This window comes from Schistocerca cancellata, chromosome 8 (genome assembly GCF_023864275.1).
Source record: "Schistocerca cancellata isolate TAMUIC-IGC-003103 chromosome 8, iqSchCanc2.1, whole genome shotgun sequence".
Classification (NCBI taxonomy): domain Eukaryota; kingdom Metazoa; phylum Arthropoda; class Insecta; order Orthoptera; family Acrididae; genus Schistocerca; species Schistocerca cancellata.
The window spans coordinates 143,598,916-143,625,310 of NC_064633.1; the positions used below are offsets into that span (position 1 = coordinate 143,598,916).

Below are 26,395 nucleotides of genomic sequence, written 5' to 3' on the forward strand. Positions count from 1 at the left end.
ACAATCACCCACGACTTTTCTGTGGCGCGTAGGTCTGGGTGCAGTCGCTTTCGGGACGCCAAACGCCAAGTTGCTCGGTTAAATAAGCGGCGAAACCATTTGTGTTCATTACTAGTCAACTAATAATAATAATAATAATAATAATAATAATAATAATAATAATAATAATAATAATAATCTCCTGCACGTATTAGATTTCTGCCTGTTACGGTCAGATAGAGAGACTAGTCTGAGTCGTTCTTTCTGGTTTCACTGTTTTTTTCATTGTATTGGTTTGTATCTGTATACCATTTTTTGTCGTCTGCCGTCCTGCTAATGTGCTCTTTCCCCTTTCTTCAATATTTTAGTTTTATTTTCCGTTTAGAAATGTTAATACTAAATCTGATTTTATTTCTGTATTTCGCCTTTATCTTGGTGCCTGCTACATGTCTGAAAAATCTCATTTGACATTCTGGATTCGTGGTCAGTCCTCCTCCTTTGTTATCCACGTTTCGCTTTCAACTGTAAAATCTCAGAAGTGCCTTTCTTCGTACTTTCTTTTGCAGATTTCTCTAATACTCTAATAGTGCCATTAATTAAGTTAAATTATTCTGTCTTAAGTTGAAAATAAATTTCGTCTGCCTGTGGCATATTGCATTCCATGTATTTAAAATTTGTTTCTTTTTCTACTATTTTACCACTTGCTAAAATTTCGATGCCTATGTATAATGTGTAACCACCCTGTACTAAATAAGTTACGCAAAAAACAAAGCTGTCAGCAACCCGAAGGTTGATTTGAATACCACTGTGATATACTAGGCAAGGTCCCATTGGAGGTGGTATGGCATTGCCTTCCTCCTACCTCTGAACTGACTTACCCAGTCAGTTATAGGAGGACGTACCGTTTAGCGTGGATTCCGAACGACGGTACGACTCGGCATGTTCCATATTCATAAACACTGCTAGGGCTGAAAGAAGTGATAGGTGGCAGTTGAAAATCCTAGGAGTGATCAGGGAACGAACACATGACCTTCGCATTTGTAGTCTGGCAATTTTCCACCGAGCTAATGGGACGTTTGATCATTCTAGTTCCCTATCACAAACTATATTACATGTGGAAGGCGTTGGACAAATCATGCTTTGAATGGAAACCCATCGCCTGCGACATGCCGGATGTTCGCAACCATGTAAGGCGAACTGTTACTCTCTGGCACGTCCGGTGGGTAGAACTGTGATACTGATGCCTAGTGGGAATTTACACACCAAACGTACAGCTCTCAACCGTCACACTGGACACACTCTTCGCGACCGATTGACCATATCTCGTTCCAGACTACACTCGACCCCATTTGGTACTTTTCTTTCCTCGGAGAGATCTGGAAACGGTGTGCGTATGAAGTACAATAACAGTTCCAATGTCGAACCTTTTGGAAATACATGGTGGTTAATTGTCAAGTAGCTTTGTAGGTTTCGCCCTCATATTTACTCTTTTACAGGTCTCATGAGAGGCGTAAGAAGTACACTACTGGCCATTAATATTGCTACACAAAGAAGACATGCAGATGATAAACGGGTATTCATTGGACAAATATATCATACTAGAACTGACATGTGATTACATTCTCACGCAATTTGGGTGCATAGATCCTGAGAAATCAGTACCCTGAACAACCACCTCTGGCCGTAATAACGGCCTTGATACGCCTGGGCATTGAGTGAAACAGAGCTTGGATGGCGTGTACAGGTACAGCTGCCCATGCAGCTTCAACACGATACCACAGTTCATCAAGAGTAGTGACTGGCGTATTGTGACGAGCCAGTTGCTCGGGCACCATTGACCAGACGTTTTCAGTTGGTGAGAGATCTGGAGAATGTGCTGGCCAGGGCGGCAGTCGAACATTTTCTGTATCCAGAAAGGCCCGGACAGGACCTGTAACATGCGGTCGTGCATTATCCTGCTGAAATGTAGGGTTTCGCAGGGATCGAATGAAGGGTAGAGCCACGGATCGTAACATATCTGAAACATAACGTCCACTGTACAAAGTGCCGTCAATGAGAAGAAGAGGTGACCGAGACGTGTAACCAATGGCACCCCATATCATCACGCCGGGTGATACGCCGGTATGGCGATGACGAATACACGCTTCCAATGTGCGTTCACCGCGATGTCGCCAAACACGGATGCGACCATCATGATGCAGTAAACAGAACCTGGATTCATCCGAAAAAAATGACTTTTGCCATTCGTTCACCCAGGTTCGTCGTTGAGCACACTATCGCAGGCGCTCCTGCCTGAGATGCAGCGTCAAGGGTAACAGCAGCCATGATCTCCGAGCTGATAGTCGATGCTGCTGCAAACGTCGTCGAACTGATCGTGCAGATGGTTGTTGTCTTGCAAACGTCCCCATCTGTTGACTCACGGATCGAGACGTGGCTGCACGGTCCGTTACTGCCATGCGGATAAGATGCCTGTCATCTCGAGTGCTAGTGATACGAGGCCGTTGGGATCCAGCACGGCGTTCCGTATTACCCTCCTGAACCCACCGATTCCATATTGTGCTAACAGTCATTGGATCTCGACCAACGCGAGCAGCAATGTCGCGATACGATAAACCGCAATCACGATAGGCTAGAATCCGACCTTTATCAAAGTCGGAAACGTGACGGTACGCATTTCTCCTCCTTACACGAGGCCTCACAACAACGTTTAACCAGTCAACGACGGTCAAGTGCTGTTTGTGTATGAGAAATCGGTTGGAAAGTTTCCTCATGTCAGCACGTTGTAGGTGTCGCCACCGGCGCCAACCTTGTGTGAATGCTCTGAAAAGCTAATCATTTGCTTATCGCAGCATCTTCTTCCTGTCGGTTAAATTACGCGTCTGTAGGACGTCATCTTCGTGGTGTAGCAATTTTAATGGCCAGTAGTGTATATGACTGAATCTGACCTCTGTCACATAAACCTTAAACCCTCGCAGACTGAGAAGACAGGGTGTGTTTGACTACAGTTGATTGATTCGAGACCAAAACCGAAGAACTGTTATTCAGAGGTGACCTTAATGTTTGCTAATTGGAGTGTGAATAGTCAGCACTTACCGTTGCGGGCCTCTTCTCCTTCCGGAGCTTGGCTCGTCAGGGCTTGTAGTTCCTTTTCGAGGTCGACATGTGACGTCTCGACGTCCCATGATAGGAATCCTGGAATGAGAGAGAGACAATGTTAAAACTCAGAAGACTTATTTTCAGTCTGTGTTACTAGTCTACAGTTTTAATACAGACACAATACGTTCAAAATGATTTAAATCGCAGTTTGTTTAAGGTATGTAAGTTTTCCTACAGCGGCTCTATTAACCGCATTGACACACACACATTGTCTCATACAACTGCATCTGTTGCAATAAGAGAAAGAAGGAATAACGTAAACGACTAGGACACTGAAGACAACACTAGCCTGGGTCATGAAAGAGTGGGAAGGACATAGGCCGTGTCCTTTCAAAGCGAGTGCCTTGTATTCACCTCAAGTGTTGTAGGGAAACCGCTGAAAACCTAAGTCTAGGCGCGAGTCGAAACATATCATTTTGACAATCCCTTTACGCACAGGGCTACTCTACTTTCATTAATTGTCTGCACCCACTCTGTAGCTACAAAAGTAATTACCATTGTGTATTTTACATTCTTCAAAGAAATTGACAAACTTCGCGTTAGGGGCAACAATAGCGGACCCAATTCGAAACCTGTTGAAGTAAATTAATGGCTGAATGTTAAGTAACCTCGCACATTTTCATTTTCATGTCTCCTCTTGCACGGTACTTACATCAGGCTTAGGGGCTCCACACAGGTTGAAACGTTAAAGTTTTCAATCTTTTTTCTTCGATCTTAATCTACTGAATTTGCCCTGTGCAGTGATATATAATACATATATATTATTGCCTTGTTTCTGGTTTATTCATTCATTTAAAGAAAACAACTTGCCAGTTTGACCATGTACATTTGATAGTTCTCAGACCGAAATTTGATTTTCTGAATCACCCGCCTCCGAGGGAAATTATTTAGGAGATGGGTATTCAAAATCTCTCAAAGCAGTTGAGAAAGAGAAGCCATAGAGAGAAAATGTAATTATCACTAAAATGGAGTGTACAGTTCGTGTACAAAAGCAAACGACTGAAAACTGCATACAGTGGAAAGACATTGGAAGATTGCAGAGGATTAAATGGTAAAAACAGACTCACAGACTCTGTTATAGATAAAATTCAAAATTGTTGAGGCATGGCCATTAGGAAAAATGTTAGCAGAGTAGAAGATATGAGAAAAGCTGTATGGCAGGTTTCGTTTCACCTTTTTTTAACAGACGATAAACCAGTTGATGGCCTATGCCCTCCAGGAAGTGATTCTCAATGGTGAGAAATTTACTCAGAACCCTGTAGTGGAGTTCTTGAAAGAAACTTTCAAAGATTTATCAGATGTAAGACTATTGAAGAACTGTCTTGATAACCACACTCAGAATCATAACAAGTCCAACAACAACATAATCTGGATCAGAATTCCCAACACAGTGTTTGTGTCAATTAGAAGACTGCCTTTTGGCACCTTCGATGCAGTGGCAACGTTCAGTGAAGGAAATGTTACAAGGTACGAAGTCATGAAAAGACTGCTACAAACCGTTGGCTGTTTCACAGCGAAACAAACGTTAAATTTAAAGAAAGATTTAGGCCATCAGAGAGAGCTGGGGAAGACCTTGAAACAAGGACACGACAGCGCAGATGAGCAGGAAAATGGAAATTGCAAGCTGATATGGAAGAGGCAGCAAATAACCCATCATATGTAGGAGGAATGCATTGACAACTTCAATGACAGTTTCCGGTAAGTTGTATTTTTTAAGAATATAGTGAACTTTTCTCAGCTCCTACCTTTTAGGACTTGTTCAGAATTACAGGGTATACTCACTGGAGTATTGTGCATATTTTAACACAGGGTATTTCCTATTCTGACATCTCAAAAAAGTTAGCCTTACATACATAAAAAGGTGTACACAGTTCTTTATTTTTACGTCCACTTTTTACAAAAATAATTACTGTCTTTAAACTAATCAATACATTAATAATACCTCATTCAATGCGGTTATCAACGTGTAACCTACAAGCCATATTTTTTTCCAATTTTTATTCCCAATAGTTTCTGAGAAAAGGTATCTTTTATACGAAAATTTTACATTGTTTGAGATGGGGATTTTCCATCCTGTCCGAGCTCCTTAAGTAATTTCTCAGAACTGGAACCAATTTTGAATTTTTAAATGTCTTACGAGAACATAAACGGAAATACAAGAGAGACTATCAATGAGGCTAAATGAAAGATGGATTGCTTTTTAGCCTCTTCTTCACAACTACTATTTTTCAAAGTCATGTGAAAATAGAGGCAAACACGTTTTGTACAGATGTGGAGCGGCTAAAAAACAAAGTAAACAGTGAAGGTTTTTCTCTTAACGAGTTGCAGGGTTTCTTTTGTGATCTAGCGTAGAACAGCCGAGAGCATCCTCCACGGAGGGAGCTGCGCCGCGCCGTGCTCGGGTCCGCATTGTCCGGTGCTCCTGCGTCTGACACCTGACCGCCCCCGATACACAAAAACGTGCAAAGTGAAAGACAATGGCGCTTCCACAGGAGGCGTTTTGTTTGCCAGCGGCTGCACAAGTTTCGGCGTTGCCGGTCAGCTGCCAACACAGCGCGTATTTCATTCCACCCTCCTCGCCCTCTTTCGCTGTTACTCTCAGCGTATCTGAGCGCCAGTAAGGACAGATTACGGAGCGGACTGATTAAGCGTGACACTCGTTAACACCGCAAGTAGTTTTTTTCTCCAAATCTGTGTATGGTAAACAGGGGTCGATTTAATCTTCTTAAGGGGAGGTTTACTATTTTTTGGTTCAAAAATCGATTTTTTAAAAATTACATTTTTGGATCCATAAAAGTGTTTAGAATCCGCCACTTAAACGGTTTTTCCGAATACGGAACGGAAATGTTTGTTATTCGGCTGAACAAAAAAATGCACCGGCCTGAAATCGACCTTTTTCACGCACCAGTTTTTTTTCTTTCGGAGGACAAGTTATTGTACCAGTGCTTTGGAGGAAACACACAAAATTCAAATGAAAGTCTGAACACGTGTGTTTGCAAGTTAGTCCCCATGCATTTGCTTTCTGTTGCGAAGACTGGAGATTGCGACTTTCCTGGCAGTGAGCAGCTTCAACGAAGGGTATTCAGCAATTCTGAAGACCATGACAACGATGGACGTCACCCTGGAATTCTATTCGACGCAGTTCGCTTAGCATTCGGACGACCATCGGTTTCAAGCGGCAGAAAACCGCTTGTCACCGGCCGTACGAGCGGCTCTGGAGCAGCGCAGGATGGCCCAGATCGAGCAGAGCGCCCTCTATGACGAAGAGGAAGGGCTATTTTATGGACCCGGAATAACAAAATTGTTCAAATGGCTCTGAGCACTATGGGACTTAGCTTCTGAGGTCATTATTACCCTAGAACTTAGAACTACTTAAACCTAACTAACCTAAGGACATCACACACATCCATGCCCGAGGCCGGATTCGAACCTGCGACCGTAGCAGTCGCGCGGTTCCGGACTGAAACGCCTAGAACCGCTCGGTCACCACGGCCGGCTCCGGAATAACAGATTGAATGTAAGTTGCATAATATTACATTTATATGCAGTCAAAACTTCAAACGCGTTTTTCTCGAAATGGCTTTCTTTTATCGCGCGGTATGGTAACTTCAAATCTACTGAACCGATTGGCATGATTCTTTGTTTCCGACGAAGCTAAGTAAATTGCCTAGTTGTACCACTTTTATTCCGATCCACCAATTATAAATATTTTTACTTGGCCGACGAAGTCGAAAAATCGATGCAAAAACCCTATTTTTTTAAAATGGCCGCCATTGTGTTTCCTATAATCCAAATAACTTAAGCGAGGTACAACACCGAAAGAATATAATACACATCGCTAACGTCAACTCAATTTTAATTTCACAGCAGCCGGCTGACCTGTGACATATCGCGCGTGGAGGTCTACATCGAAATTTGGTTTCGTTTCGACGGCACGTCCGCCTTTGCTCATCGACATTTCCGGTCAAAAAAAGTTCCATTTTGTAGAGGAAATGTCAGTAAATATTTCGACCAAATTTGACATTGATAGCTGTAACACATCCCGAGAAAAAAATTCTCGAAGAACATGCTTTTTTCGGGCCAAAGATAGTAAACCTCCCCTTAAAGGTTCGTGAGGAATGTTCTGCAAGTGTGGAGGAAATGCAAGGAGCGTTCAATAAGCAATGCAACACACACATTTCTCAGTCTATTTCGGTTTAGAAAGTGTGGAATTTGTTGTGCGTCATAGTGGAATATTCCTGCGTCAGCTCCTATAGGTTCATGAATTTCAGATTCGCGGCGGCGCTATCCGTAAGCTTCAAAATGGCGTCTTTTAACAGAGGTGCGTCCCAAATAGAGAGCTGTCATTGATTTTCCTTTTTGCACCAAGGTAGTCAAGACGAAAGTTACCAGGTCAGACGACCACTAAACGCCACATAGTGTTTTTACAGACAGGGTTTCACTGTTGCATAGAAGTATCTACATCTATACTCCACAAGCCACCTGACGGTGCGTGGCGGAGGGTACTTTGAGAACCTCTATCGGTTCTCCCTTTTATTCCAGTCTAGTATTGCTCGTGGAAAGAAAGATTGTCGGTACGCCTCTCTGTGGGCTTTAATCTCTCTGATTTATCCTCATGGTCTCTTCGCGAGATATACGTAGGAGGGAGCAATATACTGCTTGACTCCTCGGTGAAGGTATGTTCTCGAAACTTCAACAAAAGCCTGTGCCGAGCTACTGAGCCTCTCTCTTGCAGAGTCTTCCACTGTAGTTTGTCTGTCATCTCCGTAAGGCTTTCGCGATTACTAAATGAGCCTGTAACGAAGCGCGCTGCTCTCCGTTGGATCTTCTCTATCTCTTCTATCAACCCTATCTGGTATGGATCCCACACCGGTGAGCAGTATTCGAGCAATGGGGGAACAAGTGTACTGTAACCTACTTGCTTTGTTTTCGGACTGCATTTCCTTAGGATTCTTCCAATGAATCTTCCAATGCATCTGCTTTACCGACGATTAATTTTATAAGGTCATTCCATTTTAAATCACTCCTAATGCGTACTCCCAGATAATTTATGGAATTAATTGCTTCCAGTTGCTGACCTGCTATATTGTAGCTAAATGATAAAGGATCTTTCTTTCTATGTATTCGCAGCACATTACACTTGTCTACATTGAGATGCAATTGCCTTTCCCTGCACCATGCGCCAATTCGTTGAAGATCCTCCTGCATTTCAGAACAATTTTCCATTGTTACAAACTCTTGCCCGCGAAAAGCCTCGGTGAACTTCCGATGTTATCCACAAGGTCATTTACGTATATTGTGAATAGCAACGGTCCTACGACACTACCCTGCGGCACACCTGAAATCACTTTTACTTCGGAAGACTTCTCTCTATTGAGAATGACATGCTGCGTTCTGTCATCTAGGAACTCTTCAATCCAATCACACAATTGGTCTGATAGTCCATATTCTCTTACTTTGTTCATTAAACGACTGTGGGGAACTGTATCAAACGCCTTGCGGAAGTCAAGAAACACGGCATCTACCTGGGAACCTGTGTCTGTGGTCCTCTGAGTCTCGTGGGCGAATAGCGCGAGCTGGGTTTCACACGATCGTCTTTTTCGAAACCCATGCTGATTTCTACAGAGTAGATTTTTAGTCTCCAGGTTTTTTAATTTGTTGTGTGGTCGAGCGCCTCGCTCTTCCTAGATTATCGTTGCTGCACGGAATAATTGCTAAGGCACCGACGGCTTCAGAGTTTGTGTTCTCGAAGTTATGGTTTTACAGTACATTCCACAATCTTTTCGTTATGTGTCGTCTGTTTCGATTTCCCGATGTAAGGACGGTTTTTGTTTATTCTGCATAAACCTAGATGGTCTAGCTGCCATAGTTGCCGGATTTAAGTCCATTCAACTTTTTCATGTGGGGTCGGATGAAGATCTTAATTTACGTGATTCCTGTAGATACAGAGGAAGATATTTTCGCAAGAATTCTGGTTGCTGTACAACAGAGGGGAGGGGACAGCCTCGGAACGTTATTGGTAGGTTCAGTGAGTGTATCGACATTGGAATCTTATTATGTCTTTCATCTGCTGACAGAGCCTATTTCAGCTATCAGATTTTTGTGTTTTATTCAATAGTTTAAAATGGAAGGTATGTTGCCTCTTGGCTGCTCTCATATAACTAACATTAACACCTTTTGCAGTAGTATTAAGAACTACTGTAACTGTCTCTGCTAAATTTGCACATTCTTTTTATTTTCTAGACGTACCTGATGATCATTGCATAGATCGAAACCGGTAATAAAATAAACAAATTTTGCCACCAAAGACTTTTTACTGTTCAACATGTACTATTTTATTAGATTCTGAAAATTCTCCATAAGATTCTGCAGAACCCTCTCCGTGCTGTTCGACCAAATGTGGTGTTGGTTGTCATCGGGTACATCAACAATCTTTCCAGAAACAATAGATTCGTCACGAAAATCGGTCTTTTAGATTATTTTGAAATGTTAGTTCCCTCCATATTATTTATTAGAGATATCTTCCCTCAACAATACATTATTCCAAACAGGAATTCGAATGTGGCTATAGTTTGGATGAAATAACTCCAGTTGTTCCAGGTACATGCTTATTTCTATTCCGCAACAACCACATCAAGAATTACAAGGTGCGTCTCATAATGACAGTACGTTTTCCCCAGACATGAAATACATAGTCCACATTTGATGGAAACAGCTCCAGGCTTTTCTTGAATTACGTTATTTTCCTGCGTGAGGCGATTTCTCATTTCAAACAAGCACTGTTTCAATGATGACTAGCTAACCTGAACATTGTCAAGCAACAATAATAAACACTATGGGCAGCTTAAAAGAGAGACGCTTGCTCCTGTCGTTCCAGAATTATGCTAGAACTTGTACCCTACATTCAGAATGTCAAGGAAATCAAGTTTCGCTTCTAAGAGACTCAATATTTGTTGATGCATACGATGATCTGATTGCAGCAGATTTACACGAGATGTGGACTAGGTTTATTGTGTAAAGCACTGATAGTTAATGTTGAAACTTCGGAGTCGTAGCTCTCCACAGAGGCACGAATCCATAGAGTCTAAGATTTCTTACAGACGCCGACTTGCGACAAAGGAACGAAGTGCCGTACGCGATCTGCAGCGGAACCTGACAAAATTTCGAAAGTCGTACAACGGGACATCTTCCCCACGTTTTTTGCCAAAATGGACGCCAGACTGCCTCGGAGTGGCCGTTACCTCGCCGGGCTGCTGCCTGAAAAACTTTCGAGTGATCTGACGACCAAGAAAGCAGCGACGGACCAATGCTTTCTGCAGCGTCACAGTTGTCGCTCAGGCTGTCAACATTGCTGGGTCGTGTACAAGAAAACAGAGGATATTGCAGATAGCATGAGCGCATTTTCTTGTGTTGCATTATGTGTAGATGGAAATTGCAAAAGGGGGTTGACATGGAATAAATCAGCTGTTATTAATCAATGTATATATTTGACTAAATGTTTTGCATGTTGCAACTCTTCTTACTTTCCGTGCCTGATAAGAGAAATGGAAGAGAAATGCCGCCTTAAATGCAAGATATGGTCAATATATTTGCACAAGATTTCTGCAGCTTCTTCTGATAAATGAAATGCGCTTGTAACAGATAGAAACAGAAATACCAATCTGTTTAACACATCTACAACAAGGGAAGCAAGAATATAACATCAAAAACCAGTAACACGTTAAATAGCATCACCTAATGCAGTAATTTAAGTCTGAAATTAACGAAAAACAGAAAGACAGAAAAACATTGTTTGCAGATGACAATCTGTAGAATGCATAGTAGACATAAAGATACCTAAATAAACAATTTATAGCCTCATGTGAGGTATGTTAACAACTGTATCACTACATATCTCCAAATTGGAATCCTACGCCATATTTTGAGTGCAGCATATAACGCCTCAACTCTGTGACGTTTGCCTTATCTCTATATGTAAGCTGACGTAAAATTTAATACCTAATATTCGTTCCTTTATATATGTAAATATCTTTGAACCGGAATTCATTTTACCTCCACGTCATGTTACCATTCATAATAATTTACAGAAAGAATAATAAATAAAGTGACAAACATCTGTGATGCTCCTCAAAATACACAAAACAGATTCCTTTAAATACCGAGAAGAGTGGATTACATACAATTCAAAAGGAAAGACAGCTATAGAAACTAGAGTACACAAAATGGAAAGAGTGTTTCATATGACCAAAAATGTTTATAACAAAAAATCCTTTTCCTGGAACACGAAATTAAGGCACTACCTAACAACGGCCAGACCTGAAGCTCTGTACGCGGCAGAAACACTTAATCTAACAAGAAATGGAGATCTTGAGAAACTAGAGAAGGTCGAAAGAAGAATTTTAAGGAAAATGCTGGGAGCTAAAAGAAACGATAATGCTGAATACAGGTTAAGACCAAACAGAAAAACTAACTGATTTAATGAAGTAGAGAAGACTATAGTTTTTTGGGCATATATTCAGAATGGATAACAACAGACTAACCAAGCGGATATTCACATTACTCAATAGCTACAAATCCAAGCCCGCATGGTTCATAGAGACTGAAAAGAACATGGAAAACGCTGGAATTACAACAGACACAATAGAAAATAAAACGCATTTCAGAAAGGCAGTTCAAAAGGCAGAATTTCAGGAGAGAAAGAAAACAACTAGAGGAAAGTGGACTCAAGAAGAAAGGGAACAAAACTCTAAAAGGTTGAAGGAAATTTGGAAACTAAGGAAATCTAATGCAATGAAGAGTAGGCAAAGTTGATTTATCGTACCCTCCAAATGGGTTATTCGAAAGAAGAAGAAATAAAATCCAAAGAACATAGCACAGAAAGTGCTGAAACATATTTGAATAAAACAAAAATAAATTGTCGATGTTATGCGAAATTTCTCTCGAAAACGTCCAGATCGAAACTTGCCAGTTGAGCTATCCGTTCACGTGTCACGACTCACATGTGCTTTTCAGATTGTGAGTATCACTGTTACACTAAATCCAGAGCTTTAGTAGAATGTGTGCGTCAGCAGTGTTTTGGCACTGACTGTCGGATTTTATTTCTGAAGTGTTGAAAATGAAGAGGATGTGCAGTGATTAATAATGTTTTTCATGGTAACTACATGGTGATGTGTCCCACACATTTCCAATTTCCTCATGTGGTCACTTTGGTATACAAAAAGATACAGGTCCTCTGATTTGCACACAAGAATGCTACCTGAAATATCACTGTTTATTGTGACCATAGCCGGCCGCGGTGGTCTAGCGGTTCTAGGCGCGCAGTCCGTAACCGCGCGAGTGCTGCGGTCGCAGGTTCGAATCCTGCCTCGGGCATGGATATGTGTGATGTCCTTAGGTTAGTTAGGTTTAAGTAGTTCTACGTTCTAGGGGACTGATGACCACAGATGTTAAGTCCCATAGTGCTCAGATCCATTTTTTGTGATCTTGAAATTCAACAGAAGTAAGTAATGTTACCCTCACAATAAGCGTTCATTTTACAGAAGCCAGTCTGAATACAATGTGATCCAAGAGAAAAGGTCAATATACCAAAAGCAGACGGAATTTTTCAATTTGAAGCAGGAAACTTCAACTGGACATAGGTGCTACTGCAAATGCTTCCGGAGTTCAACGTTTGTAAGTACCTATTAAATTTTGCTTACATTTTGTTATTTACTTTTGTTTCTTCTTATTCTCCTCCAGCTCAGTCTTACGATTAATGGGCACCATGACGGTCTAATCGCGATAGTCCCTGGACTATTCATTTTGTTTGCTAACATCTACGGCGTCTTCTGACTTCGAGTAAGCAATTGCCTGATCTTCTTCGCACAGCAGTGCATCAAGATAGGTAAGGTGATAAATGTCTGATCCATCTAGTGCTTCTCCTTACAATTATTGTAATTAAAGTTTTTCCTCTCCTTTGCATCTCCGTATCTCTTTATTCACCCATCTGCTCGTCTATGACACGTACAACATTATGAGACAGCACCATAACTTGAATCCCTGTAGTCGCTTTCTATTCTCCTTCACCAACGGGTAGGTTTCTGATCCACATGTTGTGAAGCTCCAAATAAAAATATTCATGAACCATTTCTTCCCACTTAATGATATATTAATAGACGTCAGCAGATTACGGAAATAGATCTCACCCAAATGACTGAACTCGTTTACTTATGCTTGTTCTTTTGTTTTTCAATCAGGTGTCATCATTCTGCAAATTTTCAGTGGAAATGTCATTTGGTTTCGTCTCATTTACTGTCAAATAACATTCTTTAGCTAATAAATGTTTATCTCCCTGGTTAAGAATTCGAGACAGTTCACGATATATTTATATATTCTTGAAGTAATATCTGATATTGATTTTTTTTAATTGTGTAGTAGAATGGAATAAGATTATTAAGTTAATGTAACCTTAATTTTCAGGTATCGGCTTGAAACATAAAAACAATACATAGTTTTCAGCAATGGAACCGAAAAAGTAGAGTAGAAAGAATGTGGTGGAGGAGGAGGAGATTAGTGTTTAACGTCCCGTCGACAACGAGGTCATTAGAGACGGAGCGCAAGCTCGGGTGAGGGAAGGATGGGGAAGGAAATCGGCCGTGCCCTTTCAGAGGAACCATCCCGGCATTTGCCTGAAGCGATTTAGGGAAATCACGGAAAACCTAAATCAGGATGGCCGGAGACGGGATCGAACCGTCGTCCTCCCGAATGCGAGTCCAGTGTGCTAACCACTGGAAAGAATGTGGTAAAAGTTCATTTTGACTATTAGAATTCTATTAGCCTACACGGTAATAGTTAACGCATAAAATAAAAAAATATACTATTTATAAAATGACAATTTGTGACGGTTATAGCAGGCAGTAGACACCATAAATGCATCTCAGTTCACTGTTACAGCAACAGAGCTAGAAAGCCCAGAATTTCTGAATTTACCAATGAAAATGAATGGTGAGGAAGCGCTGTTGTGATAACACATCTAGGTACTGTGAAATTTCACGTTCTGGTGGCGCCACCCGGTAGCATTTCAGCGAAGAATTATGCGCGCCTGCGCCCTGAATATTTATGAGAAGCTCTTCGTTAATATTAAACTCGTTGTTTCCTCTTTTTATCCTTTTAGTATGAGCTTTTTATTTCCCCTGTCCGTCTGCAGTGCCCGCGGTATATTTCTTTATTCATTGTGCAGAACTATGCTGAATCCTCGATTTCCGAGATTTTATGTTTATTTATTTTCGTGGCTGAAACACTGTGAAAATGCAGTTTGGAAAAGTTTCCTTTTCTAGATTACATTTACAAGAAAAAGAAGCCATTACTATCGAGAATTTTCCTGTTTGTCCGTATCTGTGCCGAAGTTTAAGGTGTTTTGTTTTTAGTGTCATGTTGAAGACGGGTCGAGAGACACTCTACAAGACAGGAGAGTGAAGTAGAAAGATAATTCAAATCAGAAAAATCTGTGAGGCAAACTGCTCACAGGCTTAGTTGAGGCCAGAATGAAATTTTTCGCTCTGCACCGCTGTGTGTGATTCATGGGAGATTAAAACTGTGTGCCGGACCGAGACTCGAACTCGGGACCTTTGTCGTTCGCGGGAAAGTGCTCTACCAAGAGATGCCGTACTGGCAGAAGTAAAGCTGTGAGCACGGGTCGCAAGTCGTCCTTGGGTAGCTCAGTCGGTTGCCCGTGAAAGGCAAAGGTCCTGAGTTCGAGTCTCGGATCAGCACACAGTTTTATTCTGCGAGGAAGTTTCAGACTTAATTTGTACGATAGTTCGCCATAATACAGTCCTGCCGAGTGTTTAAGACAGAAGTCAGGCAAAGATGTACTGAGAAAGGGATGCTGTCGTCAGTTCCTGTTGCAATTGTGGTATCGCGTATCATTTTGCTCCAGTTACAAGGACGCCTGCCAGAAACTAGTACGTTTGCCATTAGGACGATTGACTGCGGTGCTTTACGGACACGGCGCGCTCTAAACTTTGAAAAGGACGTCTTTCGTAACGTAGAAGAGAACCGGACGACGAATACTCTAAAACACTGCCCATGCTATAGACGCCTTTACAGTAAGCAGGCCAGACTCCTTGTCTCAGATGTATGTGTATCGTGAAGTGGGAGATTTCAAAGTGTTCCGCTCTTCAAACTTACTCTACATCCAAACGGTACAGTTTCGGATGTGGGTTGCTCACCAAAACTTTTGTGTTCTAAGTCTCATCTGTAACAGGAGTTGTGAAACACCCTACACACCAATATCTGTACTGAGAAGCCAACATTCCGCTCAGGCACGCTACCGCACTTCAAATTGCACTCCAAATCAGTCGATCTTAATACTACGAGAAATGATAGGGAATATGTGGAACAGTGGGAGAAATGTAGTCATCAATGTCTCTAGCTGTTTGGTAGCTCTTTGACGTAGAGTCTATAGGATCTGACCATCGATGTGTGGTTTTAGTTGGATACAGAGTATCTGAAGAACGTTTTAGACACTCTTCCTAGGCGAATCCAGGCCATTATCATGACCACCGTATGGAGTGTGGCGGAGGGTTCAACGTATGCGAGAATTGCACTGATTACGGCTATAGGTGGTGTTGCACAGCATTAGCACGATGCTTCTTGGGAGTGACTAACATAATGACGGTTGCTGGTGTTCTCTGGTGTAGGATGGTCGATAGTGGGAAGTCACAGGCAGCTCGTTGTCAGTAGAAACCTTCATTCATGTACCAACACTATTTAAAGGTGCATCGAGCCTACTTTAGGCAGACGGTGGGGCGTTGGGCGTTTTGCTCTTGGTCGTCTGCGCACGAAGTTTAGTGGTGATGCAGCCCAGCTGTTGCTGTATCAGCACAGCGGCGCTGGACCTTACGACGTAGGCATACTCAGGCTGCCCTTGGTGCTCGACCAGCTATGACGACACGTTGCACGACCAAGCGTGGCTGCCGTTGAACCAGGCTGGCTGCCAGCATGTGGTGTTGTCGGGCACCCAGTGACTGGGAGGGCCTCAGTTCGATCCCAGGCCCATCAGTGCTATGGCTCTACTCCATAGCACGTGGTACCGTCAAGATGACGGCGGAGCATTACAATCTCATGGCACAAGAGCCAACATTACAGTGGACGTCGACGCGATGACTCGCCAATTCGATCACCAGCCTGGCCGAATAGTCAGTATTTATACACGACAAAGCAGGTTTTGTCGTTGCTGCCGCAAATGTCACATACACTTCATACTGAAGTGTCCCTGGTTTCAGGAACTAAATGCTCACTGACCAACTGCAGTGCCTAAGGGGGTACCGTGGCGAAATCGATCGATGGGTTGCAGCGTTTAGAAATACTGGATCTGTGATGAAAAAGAAACCATCTGGTCTTCCCCGTTCAGTTCGTACTTCGGAAAATGTAGACCGAGTGAGAATGGCAGTTGCTGCTAGTCCGAAACGATCGTCTAGACGGCAGGCTGTAGCGCTGGGTATGTCACGTCGTTCTCTTCACCGCATCTCACATGATGATGTTAAGTTTCACCCGTACAAGATAATAATCGTCCAGCAGCTTAGTGAAGGGGATTTTGTGCAGCGCAGAAAGTTTTGCCGCGTAATGGACGAAATTTTTACGGAAGATGCAGATGCTACAGTCTTCATGAGTGACGAAGCACATTTTCATGTAGACTGTTACGTCAGTGTTCAAAATTGTCGGTATTGAGCGCCGGAGAACCCACATGAATTACACCAAAGACCTCTCCACAGTTTAAAAGTAACAGTGTGGTGGTGCATTTCAAAGATGGGGATTGTAAGACCCCATTTTTTTTTAAGAGGAAGGAACTGCAGTTACTGTGACATCAGCACGCTACGTTCAAATGTTGAACAACTTTCTTCGTCCAGAACTTGAAATGCGTCACGCGAACATGAGAGAAATATGGTTTCAGCAGGACGGTGCCACAGCTCACACGGTGAGAGCATCCATGGAAGTGGTTCGACAAATGTTACCAGGACATGTTATTTCGAGATATGGTGAGGTTTACTGGCCCCCTCGCTCACTCGATTTGTCTATATGCGACTTCTTTTTGTAGGGATAATCAAAATCAAAAGTCTACATGAACAAGCCTCGCACAGTCGATGAGCTGAAGAATTCCATTCGTCAGGAAATTGAAGCCGTGCCGAATGAAATGTTAGAGAGAGCTATGCGTAACTTTCGGGAGAGGATCCAAATTTGTATCCAGCAAGAAGGACGTCATCGACAAGTCATTATTTTTCGAACCTAATTAAGGTATGTATACTTCAAAAATGCATTAAAAATCTATCACTTATTGCTGGTTTTTATTATTTTTATCAAATCGTGTCCCAGTCATTCAATAGTGAAAAACATGCGTTTTCTCTGCTCCACCCTGCATAATGACTCAGCCATTTGCCTTCTCCATTCCGAGCTTGTGATTAGTCTCTAATGACCTCATCATCAACTGGGCGTTAACCCTTAACCTGCCTTCCTTTCTTGAACATTCTGCGCTCTGTGTTGATGGCCAGTTCCCGGTCTGCCGACATCGCGTGAGGTGCAGAATTAACTCATCCACCTTGGCACCATGAGAGCTCTCTCTCTCTCTCTCTCTCTCTCTCTCTCTCTCTCTCTCTCTGTGTGTGTGTGTGTGTGTGTGTGTGTGTGTGTGTGTGAGAGAGAGAGAGAGAGAGAGAGAGAGAGAGAGAGAGAGGAAGAGAGAGAGAGAGTCGTAGCAGTAACGCTTAAATCAGTTGGTTACGAGTGTTTCTGGATCAGTATAGAGGCCTACGCACATTGTTCTAGCAGCGTATCTTTCCTAGAAGCCTGTTACTTGGCACGGGGCGAGTGCAGCGGGGCAGTAACGCTCCCGTGCTCACACACACATTTGCAGCTAAGCACGTAACGGGTGAACGCGGCGCCCGCCCGGTGGCCGGTAATTGGCTCTCTTAATTGGCCAGGCGTGGGCGGCTGCCATCGCGTCGCCTTCCGTCCAATCTACTGCCGTGGCGCGCGGTCACGTTTATAACATCGCCACCGCCATACTGTTGCCCCTCGCTGGCCAACGCGTGTCCTGTCGCTTCACTGTCCTCCTGTAGTGACTCCATTTACATGCTACATCTCCGTATTTAACGGGAAGTAAATACTAAATTTCTACAAATAAAACTTACTGAATCTTCCTGTTAAAAAAAATATTCTAATGCCCTTCCGGTTTTTATCAACAGTGTATCGGCTTCAATATATACCAGACTCGCATCAGAGCGGTACGAGTTCACATTTCCGCCGGATGATAAGAGCCGGCCGAAGTGGCCGAGCAGTTCTAGGCGCTAAAGTTTGGAACCGCGCGACCGCTACGGTCGCAAGTTCGAATCCTGCCTCGGGCATGGATGTGTGTGTTGTCCTTAGGTTAGTTAGGTTTAAGTAGTTCTAAGTTCTAGGGGAATGATGATCTCAGATGTTAAGTCCCATAGTGCTCAGAGCTATCTGAACCATTTGATCATCAGAAGATCAAGACATACGGTGTCTCACGAAAGACCTCCAGTGACTGCAGACATGGTTCCTTTAACAACTACTCTAGTACTCTCTCACTTTTCTCTTCGCCACGATTTTGATGCTTCGTTAAACTCAGCTCTTATTTTCGTCCTTTAAAGCCAGGAAAAAAATTGTCAGTCACAAAGTGTGTCCGATGGTCAGACACACTATGATAAGCTCATCAGACGAAAACAGCGATATGAGAGGGCGATACTAGCGCAAGAGAGCTCGTTGCCGAAGGCGGCCATTTGCTGTACACTGTGGCAAAACGTCATTGTATACATGCTAATATTGTGACGGACTACCTCCTGCCTGGCATAGTGCTGCAGCTCGACTTGCCATGGACTCAACAAGTCGATGGAATTCCCTTACAGAAATAAAGGGCCATGCTGCCTCCATAGCCGTCCATAATTGCGAAGATCTTCCCGGTGCAGGATTTTGTACACGAATAGACCTCTCTATTAGGTCCCACAAATGTTCTATGGGATTCATGTCGGACGATCTGGGTGGCCATGTCATTCGCTGGAACTGTCCAGAATGTTCTTCAAATCTACCGCGAGCAATTCTGAACCAGTGAAAATACATCGTTGTTTGGAAACAAGAAGTCCTTGAATGGCTGCAAATGGTCTCCAAGTAGCGGAACACAACCATTTCCAGTCAATAATCGGTTCTATTGGACCAGAAGACCCTGTACATTCCATGTAAACACAGATCACACCATTATGGAGCCAATACCAGCTTCCACGAAACCATGTTGACAACCTGGATCCACGGCTTCGTGGGTTCTCCGCCAGACTCGAACACTACTATCAGTCCTTACCAACTGAAATCGGGACCCGCGAAACCAGGCCACGGTTTTCCAGTCGCCTAGGGTCTAACCAATATGGTGGCGATGCCAGGAGAGGCGCTGCGGGCGATGTTGTTCTGTTACCAAAGGCACTCTTGTCGGTCATATGCTGCCGCAGCCCATTAAAGCCATATTTCACCACACTGTCCTAACGGATGCGTTCGTCGTTAGTCCCACATTGATTTCTGCTTTTACGCAGTACTGCTTGTCTGTTAGCACTGACAATTCTACGCAAACGTCGCTGCTGTCGATCGTTAAGTGAAAGTCATCGGCCAATGAGTTGCCCGTGGTGAGAGGTAATGCCATAATGGTGCGGACTGTGTTTACATGCATTGGACTGGGTCCTCTGGTCCAACTGAACCGACCGTTGACTGGAAACGGTTACGTTCGGCTACTTGGAGACATTTGCAGCCATTCATGGACTTCGAGCTCCCAAACAATGATGATATTTTTATGTATGACAATGCGCCACGTTACCGGAGGACAAGCGAATGATTTGGCCACCCACATCACCTGACATGAATCCCATCGAACATTTTTGTGACATAGACGAGAGATCGGTTCGTGCCACTACTTTTACAATTATGAACGGCTGCAGAGGCAGTATGGCTCAATATTTCTCCCACGACTTTTTCACTTCAGCGTATATCGGAAGAAAAACCGGGAAACTGTGGTTCAGATAATAGCGGCTGTTTTGATACGTAACACATGGTTCAAATGGCTCTGAGCACTATGGGACTTAGCTTCTGAGGTCATCAGTCCCCTAGAACTTAGAACTACTTAAACCTAACTAACTTAAGGACATCACACACATACATGCCTGAGGCAGGATTCGAACCTGCGACCGTAGCGGTCGCGCGGTTCCAGACTGTAGCGCCTAGAACCTCTCGGCCATTTCGGCCGGCGATACGTAACTGGTGAACCAACCACAGAGATATATTAAAATAAGCGAGCCAATAATTTGGGAAGAAGTTCCGCTACATACAAATCCTTAAATCCTTTTACGCAGTCACTGGACAAATCGTTATCAAGAAAAATTGCCTTTTCTGTTACGGACGGAAAGGCAGCATCCAAAAGCTCTTGCCTACCGATGCTGCTACGCCACAACCGCCTTTGAAGGAAGTTTACTTTGAGCGAAGTCTTTTTGAGAGTAACTCGAAATGAATGTTTTGCGTTACCGTCGTTAGGATGAAAGCGACGTAGTCTACTGGTTTATGAAGAGGAAAGGATGTTCCCAGACGCATTGTCGGCGCTTAATGGCAGCTGACAGCGACAAATGCGGCGTGAAGTGGAGCGCGAAAGACTGGCTTCAGGTTGCAGAGAGGTGGCGCTAACAAGGGGGCCGGCTGAGAAATGGATCCGCTGATGAAGTCGCGCGGAAGACACGCAGGATTACGTTTCTTTGTGCCGCGGCTCACGACATCCCCCGAGGCGCAATTAGACTTGGGAGGCTTCCACAATGCTTTGGACGCCCCTACTGCCGTGACGCGTTCCGCTCCGTGCGGCGCTCAGGGAAAAAAAAAAAAAAAAAATGACAGCCAACTAACATCCCTAAGCCGTATACAGCAATAAACTGTAGCCATCATACTCTCCAACATATCAATAGCAAAGCAGCGGGTACCGATTCACACTTGTGTCGCAGCGGGTTAAGCTGCTAAGCGGTAGGCAAGTACTACGGATGGGAAAAACTGACCGGTAGAAAACGATACCGGTATTTTAGTTCTGAATATCCGATGTTTTTCGATATTTGTTTGGCCTCTATTATAAGAGATATTTTTTAATAATTACGGTGTAAAAGAACGAAATGTCGATTAGCCATGGCAGCAATGCTAAAGTTTTTGATTGTTAAATAGATCTTTTTTTTAAAAAAAATGTAATATTTTTTCGTAAATTTCCATTTCTTTGAAATATAATTTAAAATGGTAAAAGCGAGCAATGATATTGTAACAACAACAATAACAACAAATACGTGACATTAAATTGGTACAGCATTGCTGAGACAATAACGTACGTGTTACCCTGTGGATTGGCTTATTAGATAGTGCGCGTTTACATGCGTTGAGCAACACTTGCCCCATTTGGTCTCTACGGTAGTTACATAATGGCGCCATTCCTAGTCTGGAAATGTTTTACAAAGTGCGGTACCAATGAAGTGAAATGCACCATTTCCTTTAGAAGAGTAAAACGGGAGAAGCCACAGCAGACTTGTGACATCGTATGAGGAGAAAACTTAATAGTTAACAGTTCAATCATATTTTACGATAAAAATGGGAATTAGCTGATCTGCTTACTGTGTCTACATAATATGCCTCTATCTGCTTGTAGCCACCGAAAACGGACAAATTAACACGAAAAATATAGTAATTTAACCTCAGTTTTCACCATTTGTCATGCACAAACAATGGTATGATTCTCGGTTACAATATGATTTTGAGCAGGAATTAAAAAATAATATCAATAGAAGAATACTGGTGATTTTTTTATAGTAGACAACCACTGGTCACTTTTCGAGATATGCACCGAACTGTGGACGGATTAAGTTTTCGTTTATCTGCCTACTTAATTTAATAATTTGATTCCTTATATCTTGAAACTGGGGGAGTCAAGAGTTTTCAATCTTTGTTCTATACCTGCGTTTATTACACGAAATAATAGGATTAAAACACCGAAAATCGGTTATTTCAGAAACCTGCTATTTTGAGCAGTTTTAATTCAAACTGACGTTGAAAAAAAAAAGAAATATAATTGAAAACCGGTTGTTTCTTCGATAACCGCCATCCCTAACAATACACAGCTAGCCATTAAAATTGTCACACCAATACGTCGGCTCCCAACAAGGCGTGTAATGTACCATAAACACGGATATGCAAACGGTTATCATTTCAGTATATCCGTGCGGAGTTAGGTAGGAGTAACGTCGTCTACATTCTCTTATGGGGAAATCGCATTAGAATGTTGGTCGTTTATGAAACGATCTTGTTATGCCCACCGTGAGCAGGGAAAACTTCTCCCAGCACGTGTTGGAATTCGAAAGCAGGAGGATCATGATATTTCGATTTGCGCTTTACCGTTCCGCTGTTTCAGCTGCTCTGCATCCCGCGAACTATATCATCATCTTCGCTTCCCGCGTGTCGTATACGACATTCCGAACTGGTGAGCTTTATCTGCATACTTAACACATGTAACGCCAAAGATATGCCAATACTTCCCTCACTTCGGCGAGGTGTCATTGCCTACTGCAAAGGTCTGTGTCCTCAATTACATGTATGGGAGTAATAGAATTAGCGGATGGATAAATGTTTTTTCTACTAGTGGAACTGCGGAGGATATTTAACGGTTCAAACAGGCACCCGTTCCCAGCTGCAGTTCGCCTATCTAACGACTTCCAGGGGCAACAAAAATTTTATTTTCACTGCTTCAAACAGTTTTTGACCGAATAAAAAAAATTAAAATCCTATCATGAACTACTCATTAAGAGGTACAATTTTACGTTCAAAGTTTAATACAACAAGTCCATTATTAAAGTCGGAAACTGTATTTACATCTTTGGACAGCGCAACTCAAGACGCGCAAATGACCTAGACCAAATTCATCCAACATACAAGAATACAAATTTCATACATAATTTCAAACCTCTGCGAAACTTACCACTTCTGACCACCTCCCCCCCCCCCTTTCTCTCTCTCTCTCTCTCTCTCTCTCTCACACACACACACACACACACACACACACACGCACACGCACATACAAAATGATGCAGGAAAAGAAGTTTGTCACCTACTACATTTTCGCTGTTCGTACGGTATAAGTTCTGCTTTAATTTAATACTTATTTTGTACTAACGCTATTCGCAATTCGTTTTGCAGACTGTATTCAATATACCACTATACTTGGCTCTGAGCACTATGGGACTTAACATCTATGGTCATCAGTCCCCTAGAACTTAGAACTACTTAAACCTAACTAACCTAAGGACATCACACAACACCCAGTCATCACGAGGCAGAGAAAATTCCTGATCCCGCCGGGAATCGAACCCGGGAACCTGGGCGCGGGAAGCGAGAACGCTACCGCACGACCACGAGGTGCGGACATACCACTATACTAACCTGCAAAATTATATCACTGCACAGCACGTAGTTCACGAGATATGATATCATAAACATTGAGATGCGTGAAAAACCAGCTCCTCTTCATTTTGGTTTCGACGTGTTCATTAATCTGTGAGTGAGTGATCCAAAAGTAATAAAACAAAGCAACGACATAAATTAATAGCATTTAATCAATCTAAAAAGAAAACTGGATTATTCTAACGAAACAAGGAATAAATTTTATTTGTAGTTAAGTGCCTAAAAAATAAGCGAAACATGAAGAACCTAATTGTAATTGCGATAAAGATAAGAAACTATAGCCGGCCGGGGTGGCCAAGCGGTTAAAGGCGCTACAGTCTGGAACCGCGCGACCACTGCGGTCGCAGGTTCGAATCCTGCCTCGGGCATGGATGTGTGTGATGTCCTTAGGTTAGTTAGGTTTAAGTAGTTCTAAGTTCTAGGAGACTGATGACCATAGAACTTAAGTCCCATAGTGCTCAGAGCCATTTGAGCCATTAAGAAACTATAGATCTAAGATCTATAATGGATGTTGTACCAGCAGCTGTCGCTAGATAGAGGGACGGCCTAAAGTTGCATCCGCTCCCGACATTTTCCGAGCTGTGACAGCTCGAACAATGGTCAAAGACACCGAATGCGTGTTCCACGGTTGAGAGGCGGGGGGGGGGGGGGGGGGGGGGGGAACAGCTGAAGGAGTAATCTGTTAACTTGACGAAGAAATCAAGTAAAGCTTTCGTTCTGATGGCTGGACCAAGGTATGATGTGGTGATGTGGTACCCCTCCCTCGTTTATTAATAATTACACATACGCCGAATGTGATGTGACTTGGAGCTCATTCAATTTGCTGGCGATCAAAGCCAGCGGTAAGCCAGTTATGCGGATGCCGAACACCTGAGGGGACGCTGCTGTAGTTGGTGGTCCGCGCACGCCTCTTCTTCTCGTTGCCATGGCAACGGGCGTCACTCTTGTGATATCGATCCACTGCGCGCCGGGAACGCCTTCGCAGTCGCAGATTCGGACTGCTCGTTTCCGTGTCGTGTTCTCGGTCTGGAGTGCAAATCCTGTCCATTATTTGACAAAATACAGGGTGTCTCAAGGAGATTCGTCCGATTTTTCAAACTGCATTTTCTGTACGAATTACGATAGAGATCTGAGGTGAATTTTAACTTACGCATCGAAACTCTTTGCGTCGGTTGTAAGTTGCTGGTACATGTTTTTGCCGGCAGGGGTCTCCACTGTGCAGTTAGCTGGCTCGATAGTTAGCTAGTCCGCTCATTAATCCATGTACGTTCAGTCGAAACGGCGACAACACATGAAGAAAAGTTGTTTAGTGTTCTCCATTTCAACAGACGCAAATGAGTTACTACAGTAGGGAGTGATTTTTGTCGAATGTACGGAACTGAACCTCTTAGAGCTTAAAGCAATCGACGGTGGCACAAGCTTTTTTAAGACGCTGGTTGTTTATATAAGACCAAATCCACAGGTCGCCCCGCGTCCGTAGAGCACATCCAACAGTTTTGAACGTACACTACAGCAAGTGCAAGCCGAGAGCTAGCCATGATTCAAGTATTTGTCTCGACTGTTTTACGGCAATGTTTGTTTCAAACCATTGCAAAATTGGTTCAAATGGCTCAGAGCACTATGCGACTTAACTTCTGAGGTCATCAGTCGCCTAGAACTTAGAACTAATTAAAACTAACTAACCTAAGGACATCACACACATCCATGCCCGAGGCAGGATTCGAACCTGCGACCGTAGCGGTCGCTCGGTTCCAGACTGTAGCGCCTAGAACCGCACGGCCACCCCGGCCGGCAAACCATTGCAGATCCAGTTGCTGCAAATCTTTAAAGGTGGTGATAAACGATAATTTGGTGAGTTTCGTGAATTCGTTCTTGCTCGCAGATTGAAGATATTAATCCGCGATTAATGCTACTATATGGGGCCACGACCAGTTTAGGTGGAAAAGTGAACCGCTACAACGTATGAATATGGGGAACACGGCAGTCACAAACCCTAGTTAAGCGGAGATGGAATCTCCAATCTTCAGACGTTTTCGCTGCTGAGAATTCTTCCGGGTTGTATGGCCGTGGTCCATGGAACTCTTCTATCCCTGACGTTTCGTCCAACGTTACGTTGGACAACTTCGGAGATGCTCCTGGTTATGCTGAGTCTCCGAAGATGTCCAAGATAGCCTTGAACGAAACGTCAGGGATAGAAGAGTTCCATGGACCACAGCCATACAACCCGGAAGTATTCTCAGCAACTGAAACATCCGGTCGTGAAAGCCTTCATTGTACGCTCAGATGTTTTTCCGCAGTTTCCCGAGTAACGACCGACGGTCCATTCTTCCTTGCGGAACGGACGGTTATAAGGACTCACGCGCTTGGATTATTTGGAGAACTTCCCGAAAACTTCACTGTTCAACAGGATCGAGCATCACCTGTAAGGGTGTAAAAAAGGGCAGCTCGTTTTGTGTTATCACGTAATAGAGGAGAGAGCGTGGCAGATATGATACGCAAGTTGGGATGGAAGTGATTAAAGCAAAGACGTTTTTCGTCGCGGCGAGATCTATTTACGAAATTTCAGTCACCAACTTTCTCTCCCGAATGCGAAAATATTTTGTTGAGCCCAACCTACATAGGTATGAATGATCATCAAAACAAAATAAGAGAAATCAGAGCTCGAACAGAAAGGTTTAGGTGTTCGTTTTTCCCGCGCGCTGTTCGGGAGTGGAATGGTAGAGATAGTATGATTGTGGTTCGATGAACCCTCTGC

The 26,395-nt window shown here is 43.2% G+C and overlaps 1 protein-coding gene across 1 annotated transcript in view; it reads right to left on the minus strand.

The window, feature by feature from the left end:
* LOC126095429 (microtubule-associated protein futsch-like) overlaps positions 1-24,567 on the minus strand; it is a 128,662-nt gene extending 104,095 nt beyond the window's left edge. Inside the window, exons 1-2 of the mRNA XM_049910224.1 lie at positions 24,428-24,567; positions 3,073-3,176 (exon numbers count right to left, since the gene is read on the minus strand). Of these exons, the coding sequence (XP_049766181.1) occupies positions 3,073-3,176; positions 24,428-24,567 (244 nt within the window). The remainder of the gene's footprint in view (positions 1-3,072; positions 3,177-24,427) is intronic.
* Positions 24,568-26,395: the final 1,828 nt, after the last annotated feature.